This window comes from Schistocerca cancellata, chromosome 2 (genome assembly GCF_023864275.1).
Source record: "Schistocerca cancellata isolate TAMUIC-IGC-003103 chromosome 2, iqSchCanc2.1, whole genome shotgun sequence".
NCBI lineage: Eukaryota > Metazoa > Arthropoda > Insecta > Orthoptera > Acrididae > Schistocerca > Schistocerca cancellata.
Genome location: NC_064627.1, coordinates 567907264 through 567930066, shown reverse-complemented (window position 1 = coordinate 567930066; position 22803 = coordinate 567907264). Strand labels below are relative to the sequence as shown.

The window sequence follows — 22803 nt, the reverse complement described above, 5'->3', positions numbered from 1 at the left end:
GTCTTGGCCATCAGGCTTGTCTGAATCTGATGAAACCCAACTGGGACACAATTGGGCACCAGCTGCAAGCCCACAAGTGTGACATAGGTGTCTGGTCCCAGAAACCTCTGGAAAACTGTCTCACACTTGTTGAATCCATGACATGCAGAATCACAGCTGAACTGTGTTCCACAGGAGGACTGACACGCTTTTAAGTAGGTGGTCATAATGTTTTGGCTCATCTGTGTATTTAGTCACTGTAAAATATTAACTTCTGTAGTTTTTAAGATATTGAGAATGTTATTGTTTCATTGGGTGAACCTCATTTTATTTATTTATTTTTTTTAAATTGCAGATGTATTCAGATTTTCTCTTCTATTTAAATGATATATCATCAAATTTCTAATAGTTGTAAGAAACCGTATTTCAGACTGCCAAAGTTCACCATTTCTGGTGCACAATCTATTCATTGTCTAAGCAAGCAACCACTGTCCAAATTCCCTGTACTGGATTTTATGCTTTCCCAATCAAGCCACCGACACATTTGTACCTACGCAGGGCCATACCAGTTGCCTCACTGGACTGCTACAGGGTACCCTCAGCTCTGGGCTTACCGGCTAGCAATCGTCCATAGAAGCAAATTAATCTCCTGCCAATTCTAGGCAGAACAACCAGCATTCATACGTATAATGTTACAATTCCTAGCGAGCAAACTAGCTGCCTCCCTCCGAGCTGGAAGCTCCCCAAATCCTCTTTCTACCTTGCCGCCCCCCCCCCTCCCCAATCTATTCATCCATCCATCCATCCATCCATCCATCCAAACAACCCCTACTCCACCTGCTGAGCTCCAATCCTCACGTGTCCAGCCGCAGCTGTGTAGGGGTGCATGTGTGTGTTTTTGCTCTAGCTTGAGAAAGGACGTATTCCAAAAGCTAGCAATTTTTCTTTCATTTGTACGTGCCTGTTGACAACTCCAAATACTTTTTCTTTAGAGTGTGTGGTCTTGTTTATTCCTAAAGTATTTATATGTGCTCAAGCTCATCAATACCAACAGTGACTCATTAACATTAAGCTTTGGGTCACTGCTTACAGAATTTAGACCTTAAATTGTTTCTTAACATCTCTGTTCCACCATTTTTAAGCTGAAAAAAGTAAGTCTACATACTTTGATTCATTGTGTTGCATTCAGGAAGCTTGTGACAGAGCTGCTCCTGGCTCATAGTGGCCACAACCAATAGATGAGTCTGAAAGAGCTAATGACAGTGAGAACAGAGTTTGACTATGAAGCACAAATCCAAAGGATTTTTTCTGACAAGTAAAAGGATTTTTTCTGACAAGTAAAATAGTTTACTGATACCAAGTTTGTGCTGCCACAATGATAATTTAAACAACGTGAATAATGTATTCTTAGAAATATTGTGTTTCAGTTATTGATTTCTCACCAAATGAATTAAAAAAAACACTAACTTCTTAAATATTTATCTTTATTTTGTTCATTATATAAAAACTGGATGGACTGATCACTTTTTATTATAAAAATAAATAAGACTTAAGCTAAAATTTAAACTCCACTCAAATCACATACATATATTTAGTTTTTAGGGCATAAAAACAGTATATTTAATACCCAATTTGACTTGATTTTTCCAACTGCTTATTTAGTTTCACAACAAATAGTTTGCTTCAATACTGACAATGATCACAGTCAACATATCTTAATTTTCTTCTAACTGAAAGACTGTGGTGGAGTTTCTATACTCCTTCTGTATGTTTCCATGCATCACCTAAAACAAAACAATGTATAAGAGCAAACATAGGACTAGTAACATTCATTCCGCAATTAAGAAATTTGTTAATGCACAAAGGTGTTGGGGAAGGCCTCATATCTGCAAAGCAGTGTATGACTGATCTGAAGTGTGTACTAAATTACATTAAAAAAACTGTTTGCAAAGAGATTACTCCGAGATAATAGGAGGTACATGCAAACTATGTCAGACACATAATTAATTAGAATGTATTTTTATTACTTGGGATGCACCCTTCACTCTACATTATTTTAAATCAGGTTCCTACTTCCAGTGTTAAACTTTCAGGCACCTAAGAGTATGTATTTGCCACGCCTATCCTCAAAATTTTAAAAAATTACGTACTTTTAATGTCATATGTTACTAGGGCCTCAGCTGAGAAGCCTTCTTCTGTACCACAGCTCCAGGATCGAGGATATTGTACACAACAGTCTTCTTAGCAGCAATAACTGTGTTCTTCATGAGCATAGCTACAGTCATTGGCCCAACACCACCAGGGACAGGAGTTATGTGCCCGGCAACTTCACTGACAGCTGAAGAAAGTACCATACATAATTTGTAAATGAAATACAGAATTTTATTTTGTTGTTTGCAAAATTACCATACAATTAACACACTTTTATTGCAGCAATGTAGCACAAGGAAGAGGGAGACAGATTTTACAAATCTGTGGGCCTGTCAAATGAAAATAATTTCTTCATGTAAGTGTCCAGAGCCTCAAAACATGTAAACGATGGAATCCTTTTAACCACTATAGGCTGTCTGTCTTATTCCTTTAATGCACCATGCATATAAATTACATTGCTGGCCAGTGATGGGAGTGTTACATTTAAAAATGTTTGTTTCATGTTTGTGGGGGGAGAGACGTTCCCACACGTATAGTCATGCACATACCAGTCAGCTTACAAGAACAACTTTCACAACATGTCATGTAGGAAAAAACCTTACTAACAGTTAACTTACTAGCCCTTGAGCATTCATTTAGCAGTATACCATGCACTTTTTCCACTCATAAGCTAAGACAGGCCACCCAGGGTTCGCAGAATGAGTACATTTATCACTGTGCAGTTTTTGTTATGTTATAGTGGACAACCTGGTGACATATGCAAGTTATGACATCTTTTATAGAATTATGACATCTTTTATAGAACTACGTACTTTCCTGTGGCATTGAAAAGAGCCTATGGAGAGAACTACATGAAATGTGTGGCATTTTATCAAATGACTAAGTAACGGTAATTTAAGCCATTGTCCTGCTACCAGGAGAGAAGGTCCCACTCGTCTGCCCTACTGTTTCAAATTTAAGCAAAGACATACTACAGGTACAGTTTGTATTTTACTATAAACTGATTCTGGATGACAATATTGCATGTTGAATTTCATTTGGACTCATCGCAGCACAAGCTCTATGTTAAACATTATTTCATGTTGCCTTCAGCTGTTTGTGAGGTGAAATATGGAAAGAAAGAGTTGTGTTGAAATGAAGTAGTCACAGAACATTCCACCAGCTAATTCCCCTCAAAATTCGAACGACCTCAGTGACATGCGGATTGTGTGTTACCACTGTTAAGATGTTAGTTGTATTCATCTCACCAGCTGCAATAATAGAAAATCCAAGATTTCACAAAATAAAAAGTAATCACCTTCTCTCATGATCATGATTTTATTTCAATGCACGATTCATTTCGAGCTTTGGGGCTTATCTTCAGGTACTTTGACAGCCTACCTTGGTTTTTTTCTCCGATTTAGGTTAATTGTAATCTGTTTCCAATAGTGGATACATTGCTTTGAAGCATAGTATGAATAAACATGTTTACGTACATGTATTTACAAATGTGCTGTAGAATGGGAAGTGTATACATGTACATAAAGATGTTTATTCATACTGTGCTTCAAAACAATGTATCCACTACTGGAAACACTAGAATTAAGCTAAATCCGAGGGGAACAAATTGATGTAGACTGTCAGAGCACCTAATGATGAGCTCCCTAGGCTCGAAACGAAATGATTGTGACTGAAGACAGTTCTTTATTTTACGAAAGTAATACGGTCATGGAAGAAACAATAGCACCTATGTATACAATTAAATCGAATACTTAATGTGAATACATAAAAAAAGTATTTGATGCAACTTCATGACATGCATAATTTTGCTTTGTTATTTAATTGGAAACCTATTGCAGTACTCCTAACCACATCAATCACTACGTATGGCAACCTGTGTCATGGAGGTAAAGCTGCATTCTCAGTGCAGTGTAGTAGAGCGCATAGAGTTTCCAAATATGAACCTGCTTCAAAGAATCATTTCAGGCTTAGACCATCAGCACAGCTTCATGGCATGAAATTTTGTCACCATGGGAAGCCACCCACTGAACTGGCTTTCACTGAAATATCATCATTCACACAGTTGCACTATTTTGAGACAAACATCGTGGGCCTGCCTTTTAGTGGTTATTCACAATTAACACCGCAAACTACCTTCAAATTATGGCTCATAGAGACATCAAGAAGAATACGACAAGAACTGTGAATCGGATTTCTGGAGGTTACTGGCTGGGCTGTATTAACCCATAGTTTGCCATCATCTCTGAATGATCAATCTGCTTACTAAGCACAAATTACACACAGAGCAAACCCCCTCCACTATGACATTTGAAGAACAAAGATAAGGGAACACCTGGCATGGAACCCAAATCAACAGAGTCGGGTTATCTCCACTAATGATACAAGATTTGTCTGATACTTTAAGACCATCACAGAAGGATGTGAGGGGTGGGGGGTGACCAGCTAGCCATGCATGTCTTAGGCATTGCAGTCCATTGTTTTCAGGATGAAAGTATATCAGTCATGTTTAGGACTGGTTTCAAGTGTAGAAATGCTTACCATACATCCATGATTAGCCCAGACAGCCCTAGTTCTTTTAGTGCCATCTGGGATCGCTAAAAACTTTTGGAGTTTGAGAATTCAGGCATTTTTTTATTTTTTTAAATTTTAAACGTACATGTTCAACATCACTTTTTTAAACATTTCCTTATGCCTGTGCCTCTCTCAGCCGACCTTTAAGCAAGCACTAATGTCAATGGGGAGCTACAGTTACCAGTTTAGGCACAATGTTTCACCTTAGTTACTTGAAAACACCACAGGGGCTGTGTGTTTATGTTTTTTTTTTTCTTTTTTCAGGTGAGAAGTAACTTGTCTACACGTTTTTAACCATTTTCTCTCTCTCTTTTTTTGCCTCATTGTTTAGGAATGGGCAAAATAAAGTGTGTGTTTAGCTTTAACCTGCAACAGGAGTACAAATTTTTGAAACTGTGTAATGAGAGTAATAACACATGTTACCGCACACTATGTACTGTAATACTTTGTGTTGGACATAAAGGAACAGTGATAATGAAGACTGCATGAAAACAGTTACACACAGAAGTGCTATGAATGCCACTGCTTTAAAGCAGGAAATAATAATTTTGATAAAGTTAGTCAGTTTTAGTAGATAAATTTACTAACTGAAATTGCCTGTAGAAGATAGTGCACAAGGTATTAATGAAATTATAAAAGCTTCCATAAATACCAATGACATACACTACATGATCAAAACTATCCGGACACCCTAAAAACATACGTTTTTCATATTAGGTGCTTTGTGCTGCCACTTACTGCCACATACTCCATATCAGTGACCTCAGTAGCCAGACATCGTGAGAGCAGAATGGGGTGCTCCGTGGAACTCATGGACTTCAAATGTGGTCAGGTAATTGTGTGTCACATGTGTCGTATGTCTGTACATGAGATTTCCACACTCCTAAACATCCTACATCCAATGTTTCCGATGAGATAGTGAAGTGGAAATGTGAAGGGACACATACACCACTAAAGCATACAGGCTGACCTTGTCTGTTGACTGACAGAGACCGCAGACAGTTGAAGGTCGTTTGAAGGTCATAATGTGTGACAGGCAGACATCTACCCAGACCATCACACACGAATTCCAAACTGCATCAGGATGCACTGCAAGTACTATGACAGATAGGCGAGAGATGAGAAAACTTTGATTTCATGGTTGAGCGGCTGCTCATAAGCCACACATGCTGGTAAATACCAAATAATATCTTGCTTTGTGTAAGGAGCGTAAACTTTAGATGATTGAACAGTGGGAAAACGTTGTGTGGAGTGATGAGCACACAATGTGGCAATCTGATGGCAGCGTGTGGGTATAGCAAATGCCTGCTGAACATCACCTGCCAGCATATGTTGTGCCAACAGTAAAATTTGGAGGTGGTGGTGTTATAGTGTGGTCGTGTTTTTCATGGAGGGGGCTTGCACCCCTTGTTTTGCGTGGCACTATCACAGCACAGGCATATACTGGTGTTTTAAGCACCTTCTTGTTTCCAACCTTAAAGAGCAATTCAGAGATGGTGATTGAGTCTTTCAACACGATCGAGCACCTGTTCATAATGCACAGCCTGTGGCGAACTGTTTACATGACAATAACAATGGACTGGCCTGCACAGAGTCCTGACCTGAATCCTATAGAATACCTTTGGGATGTTTTGGAACACCAAGTTTTTGCGCCAAGCCTCACTGACCAACATCGATATCTCTCTCTCTTTGCAGCACTCCGTGATGAATTCGTTGTCATTCCCCAAGAAACCTTCCAGTATTTGATTAAACATGTGCCTGTGAGAGTGGAAGCTGTCATCAAGGCTAAGGGTGGGCCAACACCATATTTAATTCCAGCATTACTGATGGAGGGTGCCACGAACTTTTAAGTCTTTTTCAGCCAGGTGTACGGATACTTTTGAGCACTTAGTGTATTTCATGAATTTGCATTTCCCAACCAGGTAATTCAAAACATAAGGATAGGTTGTGGTTTGAGCTCTGAGAAAGTACCACATACTATTTAAGAAAAGTGAAAAACAATTTTTAAGGTGTTTCAAATAACACGTTCCATGTTGCAGTATTTCTGAAATGGTTGAGTTAGCAATGTCTTTGACTGAGACATCTGCCCCAGTTGAGAGACCTTTCTTAATTATTAGTACATTGGTCTGCAGAAAGGGGTAAACTTCAGAGCTTCCTTGTTGAGAATTTTATTATGCATTACAACAAACAAACCATTTGTGAAAGAAGTCATGCCTAGTGAAAAATCCATCTGAAAATATATATTAAGTTTAATGTTTCAGTAAACTGTTCAGTAACTTGATGAATATGTCGTGGAATGGACCCAAAAAACTATGGTAAGCCTAAGTATAGAGGAGAGACCCTTCTTGGCAATATCAGGACAGGAACCTCCAACCCACTGTCAACATTTTGACAATGGTTCACCTTTCAAGACAATTATGCAGCAGCAAAACAGTGCCCCCCTTTGTGATCATCATCTATCATGTGACGGAAACCAACTGAATGAAATCGCCTGCTGTATATGCGGACATGACTGCTGCTGCTTGCTTCAGATCAGTTGGAATTTGCACTGTGTTGACACACGAATTTTCCTCACGCTGTTTATAACCTCTGATGGGCCAACATATATATAGGACTGGTGAATAATGATCTATTCTCTTGCATCTGATATATTTTATCCTGGGTAATCTATTAATGAATATAGGCTTAGGGATTTCCTTTTAACAGAATGTCTCTTCTCCTCTGTTGCTGTTTCTGAACCACATTTTCCATTCTCACTGTGTCAGCTTTCTCTTTACTCTTCCTCTATTGTGAGTACTAATGTATCCTCTCATGTAACGTAACGCGTATCATAAGCCCCTTAAGAATTTCCTTTATTGTGGTCTTCAGTACAATATTGTTAGCTGCAACAGGCTGAAGACTTCCTTTGTTGGTGCTGCACATTTTAGAGACTTTGACTGAGAAACTCGCACTGCATCATTCTTCTTCTGCACACCAGTGTAGAAGTGTGGACAGAAATGCCTAAGTGAAAAATCCATGCAAGATTCACATTTATTTTCATATAAATGCTAACTTCAGAATTTTCCTTTATGTGTGACCCTGTGTATAAGATTCTTGTGCTGATTTGAAGTTCTTGACTAGCATACTTCACTGTTCACATTGCTTCAGCATAATCTTTCATCGGTTGTATCAATACCCACCTGTATTGTGATATATTATGAAATGCTGGAATAAACTCTTACTGTTATTGTCAACTGTGGGTGTAACTTAGTTGACCTAAATTTTTTTTTTTGAGAACAGTAGGCCTATCCTCATCCAAAACAATCTTTCTCTAATTTCGTTATATAATTACATGAGAAACAGTTCATTTTTGAGAATTTTCAAATGCTTACAAAACTATATTTTTTTAAGTTACCGGTTTGAGTGTTTTGGGTACTTAACTTATTTCATAGGGTACCAGTGTTTGTGGTTCACAGTTACTGCCAAAGAATACAGCACCCCTTGAATTTCATCACATATCAATGCAAATAAACATGGGGTTTTTGAAAATTTTCATTAGTTACCATTATCCTTTGTGTAATCTAGGAGAAATTTGTAGTAAATCGGTATTTGTGATTTAGTTACTGTGACAGGTATTCTAACTAACATATTGTGTTACATCCAGTTTTCCCTTGAAGATGAGTAGCCCTCTATATTATCTACCTCTATCACAAATTAACTCTTATTTCCAGTTTGTTAACAAATATAATAAACCTCAAAATGTTTTAGGAAACTAGTAATTTTTACACAGCTTTTTGTGTTGCCTTAATAGAGATTTCATTTTGTGTATTTGCTTCAATTCTCATAGGGAATTAGCAACTCTTTAGCTCAACAGATTAGAAGATAATTAGTAGGCTTAATTTAAAGTTATTGGTTCATTGCCTTCTAATATAATGCACTAGCCAAAATGCAGCCCAACTGTGAATGCTGTTCTCGAACATGGAATGAATTGGCTGACATTTGTAAGCAGCTGGAAATCGCCCTGACTACTGTCAAATGATTGGCAGTTGGCTCCTGAGAATCATGTACCTGTGATACCAGTACCAGAGGTACCTCAAGTTCTATCCTCTCCTGTGGATCCTATCTCCTCTCAGAAAGTACAGGATCTGTCATTACTCGTCCACTTCACTGTGAGTGGTGTCAACGGTAGATCTAGTTATCCTTTACAGGGTGGGTGAGGACCCAGGTGTTGTACCAATCCCCCTAACCGACAAGTTTGAAGTGCTGTCTCACTGAATCTGAGCCAACGGGACTCGCTTCACCTGTTGGAGAAAATCTCTCTGATTCAGTGTCAAAAAGGGGCAAACACAAAACTGTAGGAGTCTATTACTCGTCGGCAGTTCAAACATACAGCGAATGATGTTATGTGTTAGAGAAATGGCAGCAAGGGGCAGAAAAGGATACTAGGTGCACTCAATGTGTTTGTCCGAGAGCCTCATTCATCTTATTGAAGAAGCTATTCCAACAGCCATTGAGGGAACATGGTGCTACTAACTGATGCCTGTTGTCTGGGCTCCCAGGTCATACTTGGGTCATTCCAGCAATTGGCAGAGAAGGTGGAAGAGACTGACCCTGTGTGTGGAGCTTCAACAAAGTTCAAACTTTACAGCATTGTCCCCAGAACTGATCCTAGCTCTTTGGTTCTGAGTCCAGTGGAAGGACTGAACCAGAGACTTTGAAGGTTCTGTGACAGACCATGCTGTACATGCTGTAACTTCCTGAACTTGTCCCCCAGGGCTGAGAACTGAGACAACCATATGTGCCCCTGAATGGGTCAGGTTTGCACTAAATATTTGAGGCTGCTCCTCAGGTAGCCGACTGTGTGCAGGGTGCGCACAAGGGTAATTAGGCAACTGTCCATCCAATCCAAATAACAAGAGCTGTAGGAAACCAAGAAGTATTGGTGTAAGATCGAAAGAAACGTCTCCCACAGGTGACACTACTTAAACCCTAATGGTTAACTGCCGAAGCATTCACAATGAAGTGCCAGAGTTTGAAGCACTCCTGAAAAGCAGTGAAGTTCACTTAACATTGTGTACAGAAAGCTGATTGAAACCTGAAATCGAAAGCAATAAGATTTTTGGGGAATATCTGAGTATATATTGAAAGGATGGAAAATGGAAAATAGAAGTGGTGTATTTGTAGCAGTAGACAAGACACTGAAATCCATAGAGATGGAAATTGAAGCTGCATGCGAGACTGTTTGGGCAAGACTCAGTACCAGAGGTGGGTATAAAATGATAACTGGATCCTTCTATGGCTCACTAGACTAATCTCCTTATGTAACCAGAAGCTTTAAAGAACACCTCAGTTCATTTGTACACAAGTTCCAAATCATACTGTCTTCATTGCTGGAGACTTTAATTATCCAATAATCAATTGGAAAATTACACTTGTTAGTAACGGCCATGGTAAGACATTATGTGAAACATTACCTTCTCTGGAAACTACCTAGAACAAATAGTTAGGAACCCCACTCATGTTGAAAATATAGATGGATCTAAAGAATTGTATGATTTTAAAAAAATCCAAACTATTATGTTATTTGAGAGATGCATAAGAACAACATACAGTTGGAAAGTGCAAACTCTTGAGTTTTACATGGTTCCCACTAGGTAGCAGGAGTTTGCACCCACTTCAGTTCTAGTGAAATGGTGTTGGGACAACAGAAAGGGTTTTGTGTTCTTTGTTTTGCGCAGTGTGGGTCAGTAATGACTGTTCAGAAAGACTTTCATACTACATACGGTGTAGATCCTCTTACAGCACAGAGCATGATAAAATGCCATAAACAAGTTGTTTGTGTAAAGGCAAATCGCTGGGTCATCCCCAAGTGAGACACAGACGCCAAACGTATCCACCATAGTTTCACAAGGAGTCCCCAGAAATCTGCTTACTGTGCAGCTCAACATGCTCCTGATGCCCGCTTGCAGTGTGTTTTGTCAATATTTAAATGTGAAACTATACAAAATTCAGCTACTGCAAGCTCTTCATGGATGTGACATGATAATGTGTGGAGTTCTGTAATTTTGTCCTTGGCAAGGTAGAGGATGACAGTTGTCTTCCATGCTTAGTGTTTAGTGTCAAGGCAACAGTCCATTTAAATGGAAAGGTGATCCATCATAATGTAAGAATATGGGTTACATAATAACCACATGAAGTTGTACAACATGAGAGGGACTCTCCAAAATTTAATTTGTTTTGTGCAGTTTCATGGGAAAATGTGTATGGCCCATTTTTCTTTGGCGAGAACACTGTTACATATCTCTATATACTTGAGAACTTTCTTTTCCCACATTTGGAGACTGATTCAAATGACTTCATTTACCAACAGGATGAAGCACCGCAACACTGGCATCTGGAAGGGATGGAATTTTTAAATCGAAGGATTACTGAATGATGCATCAGTCATACTGGACCAAATTATTCAGCCTTACACTACTGGCCTCCATGGTCACCAGACCTGACAGTATGTGATTATTTCTTATGGGGGTTTATAAAAGACTGTTTACGTGCCTCCATTATTAAGAACAATGGATGAATTGAGATATTGCATAACAGCAGCTGTGGAAGCTGTAACTCAAGACATGCTCGCTGCAGTGTGGGAACGATCTGAATACCGCATTGACGTACATCGTGCACCTCAAGGGGGCATTTTGAACACCTACAAAAAGGTATGAAGGAGGGGAAAAAAAAAGTTTCCCCATTCATCAAAAAAACAAAATTCATTGTATATGTTTATTACTTTTAGACATATAGAAATGCTAAATCAGATGATTTTTTTATACACTTTGTATGTTGGATCTAGTGGCAGTGAATAGACTTGACCTCTTTGAGGACGTCCATCTTGAAACTGGTATCAGTGATCAAGATGCGATTGTGGCAACAATGATGACCGAAGTACAAAGGACAACTAAAACAAACTAGACAAAAAATCTAGTTGTGTCATATCTCAATGAAGAACCTGAAACTTTTAGCACAGGGCAGAAGCATGTAGAGGAACTCTGGCTTAAGTTTAAAAGAATAGCTGAACATGCACTGGATAGATACATACCTAACAGAGCAGTCCATTTTGGGAGGGAACCTCCATGGTATACAGTCACTGTAGAGAAACTTCTAAAGAAACAGGTCACTGCTTAATAGGTGTACAATGAAGTGTGTGGCTGTATACAGAGATATACCGAATGAAACACATTTGGTCGAAAGAGCAATGCATAATGTCTTCAATGACCATTGTAGCAGAATACAGTCAAGTTATCTTTCAGAAACCCTAACAAATTCTGGTCGTATTTAAATGCTGTTAGTAGCACCAAAGTCAATGGCCAGTCTCTACAGAATGTGACAGGAACTGAAAGCACAAACTGGAATTCTTAATCCCATTTTCAAGTGTTTGTTTACAAAAGAAAATCCAGGAGAACTGGCCCAATTTAATTCCCATACACTGAAAATATGAATGAAATAAATATTATTTTCAGTGGTGCTGAGAAACAGCTGAAGCTGTTAAAATTGAACTAGCTCCAGGCCCTGATGGAATCCCTGTCAGATTTTATGCTGAATTTGTACCTACTGTAGATCCCTCCAACAAAAAGCTGTGCTCAGTTCTTGGAAAAGGCACAGGTCACACCTGTCCATAAGAAGGGTAGTAGAAGTGATCCACGAAACTACCATCCAATATCCTCGACATTGATTTGTTGTAGACTCTTAGGACATATTCCGAGCTTAAACATAATGAGGTATCTTTAACAGAATGAACACCTCAATGGCAGCCAGCATTGATTCATTTTTTCGAATCATGTGAAACCCAACCCGTACTTTTCTCACAAGACATAATGAAAGCTTTGGTTGAAGGCAGTCACGTAGATGCAGTATTTCTTGATGGCCAAAAAGCATTCGACTCGGTACCACATCTATGCTTATTGTTAAAAGTACCATCATATGGGGTATCAAGTGAAATTTGTGGCTGGATTGAGGACTTTTTGATAGCGACAATGCAACATGTTATCTTGGATGGAGGGTCATCGTCAGATGTAGAAGTGTGTTGGGGCACTTGCGGTTCATGTTTTATTTTAATAAATTAGGAATAATATTAATGGTTACCACAGAATTTTTGCAGATGATGCAGTTATCTATGATGGAGAACTATCTGAAAGAAGCTGCATACATATTCAGTCAGATCTTGATAAGATTTCAAAGTGGTGGAATGATTGACAACCACCTTTAAATGTTCAGAAATGTAAAACTGTGCACTTCACAATCCAAAAAATTTAGCATTTTATGACTATACTATCAATGCTGGACTCTGCCAACTCTCGCAAATATCTGGTTGTAACACTTTGTAGAGATATGAAATGGAATAATCACACAGGCTCAGTTGTGGGTAAAGCAGATGGTAGACTTTAGATGTTTGGCAGAATAATGAGGAAGTGCAATGAATCTACAAAAGAGACTTGCAAATCACTCATGTGACCAATTCTAGAATACTGCTCAAGTGTGTGGGACCCATACCAAACAGGACTAAGAGAGGATATTGAATGTATTCAGAGAAGGGCAGCACAAATGGTCACAGGTTTGAGTCATGGCAGAGTGTGACAGAGATACTAAAGGAACTGAACTGGAAGACTCAAAGATCCTGAGAAAGTCTATCAAAGTTTCAAGGGCAGGCTTTACACGATTAAGAATATACTACAACCCCCTGCATATCACTCACATAGGTATTGGACACACACACACACACACACACACACACACACACACACACACACACACACACAATCCAAAACATTACCACCTATTTAATAATGTGTTGCTCCACTTTTCAAATACAGTACAACAGAGATTCTGCTTGGCATGGATTGTACAAGTCTTGACAGGATTCCAGAAGTGCGTGGCACCAGACGTGTACGCACAGGTCAAGCAATTCCCACACACCATGAGAGGGTGGTTTGCAGGCACACAGCTGCCACCCAGTATGTTTTCCAATGGGTACACATCCGGCATATTTGCTGGCTAAGGCATCAATGTGAGTTCACTATAAAGCTCCTCAAACCACAATAGCATGATTCTGACCTTGCAAAATGGACAGTTATCTCGCTGGAAGATGTCATAACTGTAGGGGGAAGTGATGCAGGTGGTCCACAATAATGTTCATGTAGTTCGCTGCCAACATGATGCCTCCGATTGCCACCACAAATAACATGGAAGCCCAACTCAGGGTACCCCCACAGCATAATTCTGCTCTCACCAGCCTGCATCTGTGGCTCAGTGCATGTTTTGTATAACCATTCTCCTGGATGACTGTGTGTAAAGACCCAACAATCTACCTGGCGTAACAAGACATGCAATTCATTCGACAGGTGACATGGTTATACTGATCCACAGTGAAATCTCAGTGACGCTGTGCCCACTGCAATCATAACTAATAATGTTGTTGGGTCAACACAGGATCACATAGGGATCATGTGACATGGAACTCCATATTCAACAACAGCCTTTGAATGGAGTGCTCTGAAACACTTTTGCCAGCACCAGCCTTGTACACTGGCATCTGATCTGCCACAGATCACTGCCTATTCTGGATTACATAGTGGGTGATCCTCAAACCTCTACATTTTATCATGATGTCATCCAATACCATAAGCCCTACGTGTTACTTCATCCTTCAACCATTTTCCATAGCTGCTCACAACAGAATTATGCCAACAGGTGGCCAGCTTTGCCATTTCAGAGCTTCTTGTTTCCAGTTGCAGCACCGCAACAATGTGCCCTTTGTCAAAAATCACTCATATCAGTGGATTTCCATATTTGCAACACATATTTTTGCTATAATGATTGCCCATTCACCTCTTTTGCTTACATTCTTTCCTTACTGCATCATGCACCTGCAACACCACCAGGAGGCATTCAACCTCACAGTGGGCAGTGATCATAATGTTTTTGCACATCAGTGTATACGACTCTCCTCCTTTAAGGTAACTGATACCTGTGATGGTAGTATTGGTTTGTAGCCTCATTATTAAAATTTGAATAATTACTAAATCATGGTTGGGCAGTTGCCACAGGCAGGAAAAACAACAAATGTAAAATAAGGGATTCTGTATATTAACAAACCAAAATCCAATGCACTGACTTCTAGTCCTTGCAGTATATTAGCAATCCATCACACACTAGCAAAGACCCTGTTCTACAATTTTTTTTTTGTGAAGCAACACTGCTTACCTTCATAGTCAACGTCACCAACTAGTTTTGATTTTCCAGTTTTAACATCCTTTATTCTTGTAATTCCAACATCAATGACACAACAACCTTTCTTCACCATATCTGCCCGTATTAAATTTGGAACACCTGAAATGCAGTTAATACATATTTGAAAAATTTTGCAGTCAATAAGTCATTCACCTTGTATTAAATGATTTTTACATTCTAGTAAAACAAAATAGAAGTTCTGATGTGAGCAGCTATCCATGGTGGGTGGTGGGTATACGGAAGAGGCATGAGTTAGGAAGGGGTAAGGATAGCAGGGTAGGGGTGGGGGAAGGTAGCGTGCTATCTGCAAGAGCATGCAGGGATGTGGTGGGGACAGGATAGGGCTGCTGGGTGTACAGTCAGGATGCAGTTTTGAGGTTGAGGGAGAAAGGGGGGAGGGAGGGAGGGAGGGAGGAGAGGCAGCAAGGAGCAGGAAAGGGAGATGGGAGAACTAGAGAAGAGAAGGACCTTTAGATGGCATTGGTGGAATAGAAGGTGAGGGCTGTGCTGGATTGGGAGTATGGAAGGAGCTGGAGGACAGTGATTAGCAGAGGGAGGGGCTGGGGGAGCTTATAAGAATGGAGGATATGTTGTGGGGAGAGTTCCCATCAGTGCATTTCAGAAAATGCTAATGTTGATAGGAAGGATCCATTTGACAAACGCTGTAAAGCAGTCATTGAACTGAACCACATCAAGTTGGGCGGCACGTTCAGCAATTGGGTGGTCCAGCTGTCTTGTCAACAGTTCGGCAGCAGTAGCCATTCATACAAACAGTTACACCCACTGTCCCATATCTTCACACATATCCACTCACTGACCTGCATCCCACTATTACTATCTTTTCATTATTTTTTCTTTTTAATCTCTGTGTATTCATGTGGATTTAGTTTTTTTCTTTTTTTGCTTTCACTGTCAGCCTTAATCCCTCAGCTCTCACCATTTTCCCATTACCTTATCCTTCGTCTTTTTTGTGAATTTTCCACATATTTTTACATGTATCCTTATATCCCACTAAATCTTCTTGCTCCTTCCACATGCATCAATACAAAAAAGTTTCCCTATCCCTAGCCCGAACCTAGTCCCATATACTGTTCCTGCATTATTGCCTAGCTCATGGTATCTACCCGACAATCAAATTACCAATCTCCAGGTGTAGCCTCTCCTTCCACAATGACCTCTATCTCTTCAAATTCTGTCAGGCCATTGCCCTCACCAACCTAATCCTACAAAAATATATAAACCAGGCCCAAACCTCATTGCAACACCATATCTCCACCCATAAAATTCTCCTGTTCTGCAATCCCAAATTCCTAAATTATCTCCCAGATTGAAACTCTTGCCCTACTGGAACTAAAGTAGCATGCACAATGCCACCTCAAAAAACTCTCCAACCTGTTCACCTCCTGTTCCCCCCCTGGACTACCACTAGCAACCAGCTCGATGACAGCCTCCATCGAATCTCTCCCTCATCACCTCCTCGCTGGCAAACCATGCCTCGCACACATACTACATTTACCACTCCCCTCAGAATTTTCCTTCCACCACCATACGGAATCCACAAAGAAAACAAATCCAAAACACTGTCATGAACCTGTCCTCCAAAGTCCCTTAGTCCCAAGGAAGCACTGATCCTTTCAAAAGGACTTACCTTCTGCCTCACTCCCAAATTCAATCACTATGGGCTTGTTGAAGACCACCTCTCCTTCTCCCAGTCTGTAGAGTGGAAATATTTTGTGCCACTAACCCTATCACTAAGCCTCAACCTAAAAAAAATTGAATCCTGCCTGACTTAGTTCACTTCTCCATCCAACTGTGATCCACCCCCATTGCCCCCAAATCACTCCTTGTTAACTTTCCAGAATTTCCTAACTTCACAGGTCACCTCACTGTCATTCCCCAAATCCCACAACATGGAAACCAACCTCACTCTCCATCACCTAAAACTGATATCAGACTTATAATCCTACTTCCAGAAAACAGTACTGTGGTTATGAACCACAAGGATTACCTGGCAAAGGGTCTCCACTAGCCATTTGACACATCCACCAATAAAACCTACCACAGTGACCCAATTCCCAAAATCCATCAGGATCTCCAATCCTTAGGCCCATCCCACAACCTCTCCTCTGAGTCTATCTGTCTCCTCACCCCACCACTTGCAGTACTCCTATGTGCTTCCTGAAGTCCATGAACTCAACCACCCTGGGTGCCCCATTGTGGCTGGTTACTGCACCCCCTGCAGGAAGGATCTCTGATCTCATGGACCAACACCTTCAACCTATTACCTGTAACCTACTGCCCCATGCAAAAGACACCAATCATTTCCTCCACCAATTCTTCTCAGTTTCTGATCCTTTACCACCCACCACTCTGCTCATCAGTGTTGATGCCATCTTCACACTCTACATTAACATCCTCCATGGCCATACTGCTGCTGAACCCAACTTTCCCCAACACCAAATTGATTCCAAACCTGAAACTTCCTACCTAGTCGCCATGACCAACTACAGCCTCCCTCACAATTACTTCTCCTTTGAAGGCATCGCATAAAACAAATCTGTGGTACAGCAATGGGCATCCACAAGACAGCATCCTACGCCAACCTATTTGTGGGTCATGTAGGGGATCATTCGTAACCACCCACAATCTCAAACCATTCACCTGGTTCAGATTCACTGATGACATCTTTGTGATTGGACTGAAGGTGAGGACAACCTATTCCCATTCCTCAAGAACCTAAACACTTTCTGCCCAATATGCTTCACCTAGCCCTCCTCAACCCAACAAGCCACCTTCCTTGATGTTGATCTTGACCTCAAGGTTGGCTACATAGTACCTCTGTTCACATCTACCCTACCAAGCATGAACAATACCTCCACTTTGACAGCTGCCACCCATTCCATACCAAGAAGTCCCTTCCACACAGCCTAGCCATCTGTGGCTGTCAAATCTGCAGTAAAGAGCAGCCTCTCTCCAAATATAGTAAGGGTCTCACTGAGGCCTTCACAGACTGACATCACCCTCCCAACCTTGTACAGAAACAGATCTCCCATGCCTTGTCCCTTCAGTCACCTACCTCCTCTCACAAGCCTGCTGTCTGGCCACAAAGGAGCACTGCAGTGGAGCAATTTAATCACATTATCTGCCAGGGTTTTGACCACCTTTCATCATGACCTGAAATGAAGAATATTCTACGCCATCTACCACCCCCCCCCCCTTTCCAGTGATATTCTGCCACCCATCGAACCTACACAATGTCCTTGTGCAGTGCTTGATTTGTGTCAGTACGTACTTGTACCTCTGACAAAAAGAAATCTGAACTGCAGATTTTAAAATGTGGTATGACAGAACTTCATATTTTACTAGTGCATATGCTCCATTTACATTTCCAAAAGGTGCAAAAAGTGTTAAATTAATGTTTTGAGAAGTCAGTTTCTAACACCCCCTCCTGGAAGGCAACAGTATTGGAACTCCCCCCACCCCCTTCTAAATCAAACACTGTCCTTGTCCATCCCTACCCCCAACCCCTCGCCTCATGTCTCTTATCCCTGCAATAGACCTACATGCAAGACCTGTCCCATACACCAATTACTGAAGAAAAAAAAAAGTGAGTAGCAGGCTGCTATGGCCAGCAAAGGAGGATGATTTTTTTGTATAAATAATTTTTTTGTATAAATTTTTTTGTTTGTCCTACCAGAAAATTAGTAGTAGTAGTATGGAATCAATTATCGCTTGTGCAACCAACTTAACTCAAGCTCCCCAACTAGCTTTTTCAAGACATATTACTCATTACAGTTAATACTTTTCTCAAAATAACTCGCTAATAACAGTTCATAAAAATATGAAACGGCTGGAATAAGCAGTGGAGAAGTGCAGATTACCTCACTTCACATTATTATGTTTCTGTGTAAATTATTCTATACTAAGTGCCCACAGCAATTTAAAAAAAAATCAAGATAGGAAAGGTTCATAAAAATAAAAATAAATTTATTACTGTAGTGTAAGATAATCATTTTTTTAACATAGATTTTTACATTATCAATTTTAATCAATCCACTTAGATGGAATAAAATGTGGCATTTTGCTGAAAAGATGAGACTGCTTTACTGAGAAAATTCTGTTCATCAGACTAATATCATTTAAATTAATTTGTCTGTTGAGATAAGTATTGCTAATATACGACACACTACTGAGCAAAGCTGTCAGTCAGGAAGATGCAGCATTTTCTGTCCGTCTTATTGTTTTGTATGTTTTGCGGGGTGTGTGGGGAGGGGGGGGGGGGAGGAGGCAGGAGGTCCATTTCTACTAAGAAAGAGACCTATAGAACAACACAGCCTGTCTTTATCATTACAGCAGCTTTATACAAATAGGATGGGTGAGGAAATACGTGTATTACAAGGAGAATAGAAATATGTTATAATTTTTATTTGAAGAATGTCTACCATTCTTTACTGCAAGGTTTGGACTATGTATTAAGGCCTTTAATAGGTGTGTTCCTTTTGAATAAAAAAGTTTTGGCTTATGTGAAAGTTGCTTACCTGCAGCTGAAACTATTATATCAGCATGTTTTGTCAGTGTAGCAAGCTGTGAAGGTGGTGTATATCTATGACAGATTGTTGTTGTAGCATCCATTGCTGAAGTTTCTCCTGCAACAGAATTTACTTTATGTGCATAGAGATTATAGCATCTATATGTATAAACACAAAGTTTTATGTTTCCAGTGATTAGAACAGCTACTAAATAACTTTAGAAAAATTATATAAAAAATGCAATCAAATAAAAACCGCACATATTCAACGGTTCTAACCATCATATTACACTTCTAATTCCACTCAGTACCACAAAGGTGCAGCGGCTTCATTCAAATTAAGATGACAAAGGAAAGGGCTTTTCTTGTATTTTATCACAACTAACAATCACATTTAGAAGTCAAATACAAAGGATTTCAAAATTAAAGAGCACCTTTCACATTTTTATTACAGAAAAAAATCATGATTATGTCTTCTCTGGTTATCAGCTGAGTTAAGGCAGTGTCCTGTGGCAACATTTCAACAAAGTTCCCACTCATGATCTTCAAGCAAAATATTGGATTCATGCCCATTGCTTGTCTTTATAGCCACTGGACTGTAAGTTCCTCTGCCTCATCTGCAATGGCTGAGCTAATCATGCATCTTCGGAAGGGGGGAGGGAAGAGAGCTGCAGATGGTAGTGAGGATGCATTCTCGGAGCACTGGAGGGTCAAATCATCACATCCTAGCTGTCTATTCCATCTGCTGCCATGGTCATCTTCACATCAGAGTGCTTTTGGCATGTTTTTGCAACTGGCACGTCTCATGCGGAGCACAGTTGGAAACTACTATCCTGGTTGATAAGATCATCATGAACCTATATCTTCACTGCCTCTTTTGACGATTGAGCCCCAGAACCTGTCTCCTAGTTGCACATGCTTCATGTTCTGCACAGCACCCTAGGCTGTTCTAAGTTAAACGTATTACCTTTGTTGAGGCTGTGCTCTGCTCTCCATAATCCTGGCAATCTCGGCCACATGTCATCCAGCATAGGGAAAAAACACCAGACACTGTGTCTTCGTCCAGGTCATCATTTTTTTCTTCTCACTTGGCTGGAGAGTGCATCTTAACTGTGTCTTCAAGCAGCCTTTCCTGTGAGAGATTTCCCCCACAAGTGCTGCAATTCAAGAGTGTAGACTCTCCTTGTCACTTATGTCTCACATTCTATGCACCAAGATAGTGAGTACAGATTTCAGTTGTGCTGGATGGTGGCAGCTACTGGTGTTTTGGTACAGCTGCCACCATCCAGCACAAGGGATATATGTGCTTACAACCTTGGTGCACAGAGTACAAGGGAACAAGGAGCGTCTACCCAACAAGTTACATCATCCTCGGGAAACCTTTCACAGTAACAGCTACTCAGAGATATGATCTACAGCCAAGCAAGGAAATAACCTGAAAGAAGAGTAACCAACTGGCATTCCTTCCACATGCTGGATCAGCCAGGGCCAGGACTGCCAGGATTCTGGAGAAAAATAATGTCAAAACCATTCCCACCTAAAATCAAAACTACGCTCAGCTCAATGAAAGACAAATTAGGACTACCATTGTATGGAGTCAATAGCATCAATTGTTATCGTGACGAACAACACATCGACCAGATGCAATGGTGTATTTCACAGTGCTATTCAGAATGTGGGAAGTGTTAACCTTGGCCAAACAGACAAATCCACAGTCACAGAGCTCAGCATCAATGAAGGTAATATGTTTAACTTTGAACATACCAGGGTGCTGTGCCAGGCGAATGGGTTCTGTGTTGATTATCAAAGAGGCAGTTCAAACACAGGTCCATGATGATCTTGTTCGCCAGGATAGTAGTTTCCAGCTGAGCTCTGCATGGGAAGTGGCAGCTGCAAGAATTGCCAGGAGTGCTCTGATGCAAAGGCAATAAAGGTAGCAGATGGAACAGACAGGCAGTGCCAGGATGAAATGTCTGGACCCTCCAGCACACCGGAAGTTCCCCAGTCCATGGCTCTCCCCAGCACCATCTGCGACATCCCTTCTGGAGACATGCAACTGACACAGCCACTGCAGAGGAGCACGTGGTCCATTGACTATAAAGACATGCAATAGACATGAGCCTCACACTTTGTCTGACGATGACAAGTAGGAAGCTTGTCAAAATGTTGCTGCAGAACAATGCCTTGAATTGGCTGATAACCCGAGAAGACTTCATCATCAAAATTCGCTGAGAAAGCCTGCATTCACATAGGGAAAAAAATATCAAATGTGAAATAAAGTAGAAATTCTGACATCAGATGCAATCCAACACTGAAATGAATTCAATGGGGCAAGTTAAAATTTTTGCTGGACCAGGAAATGAAACCAGATTTTCCAATTTGTGGACGTGGTCACCTTACTCACTTTGTCTAACTGAGCATGCTTCCCGTCTGCCCCAAATTCCCAACTTGTTGCATACTATTTACATAGCGCCCCTTCTCAACCATACTCATTGCTCGCAGCCTCACACTGATTTCCGCAAGAGTTCGGGGAAAGGGGGGGTGGGGGACCGTATCCATGTATCCACATGGAAATGATCAGTGGTCATCAAGGCATGTATATTCATACGAGGGTTGTTTTTTAAGTAAGGGCCGTTTTTATTTTTTAAAAAAAGATACAAATACTTTTGTAAAAAAACTTTTATTTTCTGATTCTACACACTTTTACCTGTTTTTCTACATAGTTGCCTTGTTTATTTAAGCACTTGTCATACCGTACAACTAAGTTTTTAATTCCCTCTTCAAAGAATTCGGCCGCCTGCTCCGACAGCCAAAAGTTCACGGCCGCTTTCACTTCATCGTCGTCATTGAAGCGCTGCCTGCCAAGATGGTGTTTCAGGTACCGGAAAAGGTGAAAATCGCTAGGAGCAAGGTCGGGGCTGTATGGTGCATGGTCCAAAACTTCCCAACCAAAAGAATCAATCAAATCCAGAGTCTTGAGAGGTGTGAGGCCTAGCGTTATCGTGCAGGAGCGAAACTCCTTTTGTCAGCATGCCACGCCTTTTGTTTTGAATTGCTCTGTGGAGCTTCTTTAGAGTTGCACAATAGGAATCTGAGTTGATTGTCGTTCCTCGTGGCATAAAGTCCACTAGCAAAACACCGCGCCAGTCCCAGAACACAGTTGCCATAATCTTGCGCTTTGACAGCGTCTGTTTGGCTTTGACCTTGACGGGTGAGAATGTGTGTCGCCATTCCATCGATTGTCGCTTGCTTTCGGGAGTGATATGGGATACCCATGTTTCATCTCCAGTGACAATTTGACTCAACATGTCATCCCC

At 40.6% G+C, this 22803-nt stretch overlaps 1 protein-coding gene across 1 annotated transcript in view; it reads right to left on the bottom strand.

Moving 5' to 3' along the window:
• Window positions 1-1446: 1446 nt before the first annotated feature.
• Window positions 1447-22803, bottom strand: part of LOC126162161 (bifunctional methylenetetrahydrofolate dehydrogenase/cyclohydrolase, mitochondrial) — a 34896-nt gene continuing 13539 nt past the window's right edge. Inside the window, exons 6-9 of the mRNA XM_049918473.1 lie at window positions 19497-19604; window positions 14932-15057; window positions 2130-2317; window positions 1447-1763 (exon numbers count right to left, since the gene is read on the bottom strand). Of these exons, the coding sequence (XP_049774430.1) occupies window positions 2148-2317; window positions 14932-15057; window positions 19497-19604 (404 nt within the window). The 3' untranslated portion in view covers window positions 1447-1763; window positions 2130-2147. The remainder of the gene's footprint in view (window positions 1764-2129; window positions 2318-14931; window positions 15058-19496; window positions 19605-22803) is intronic.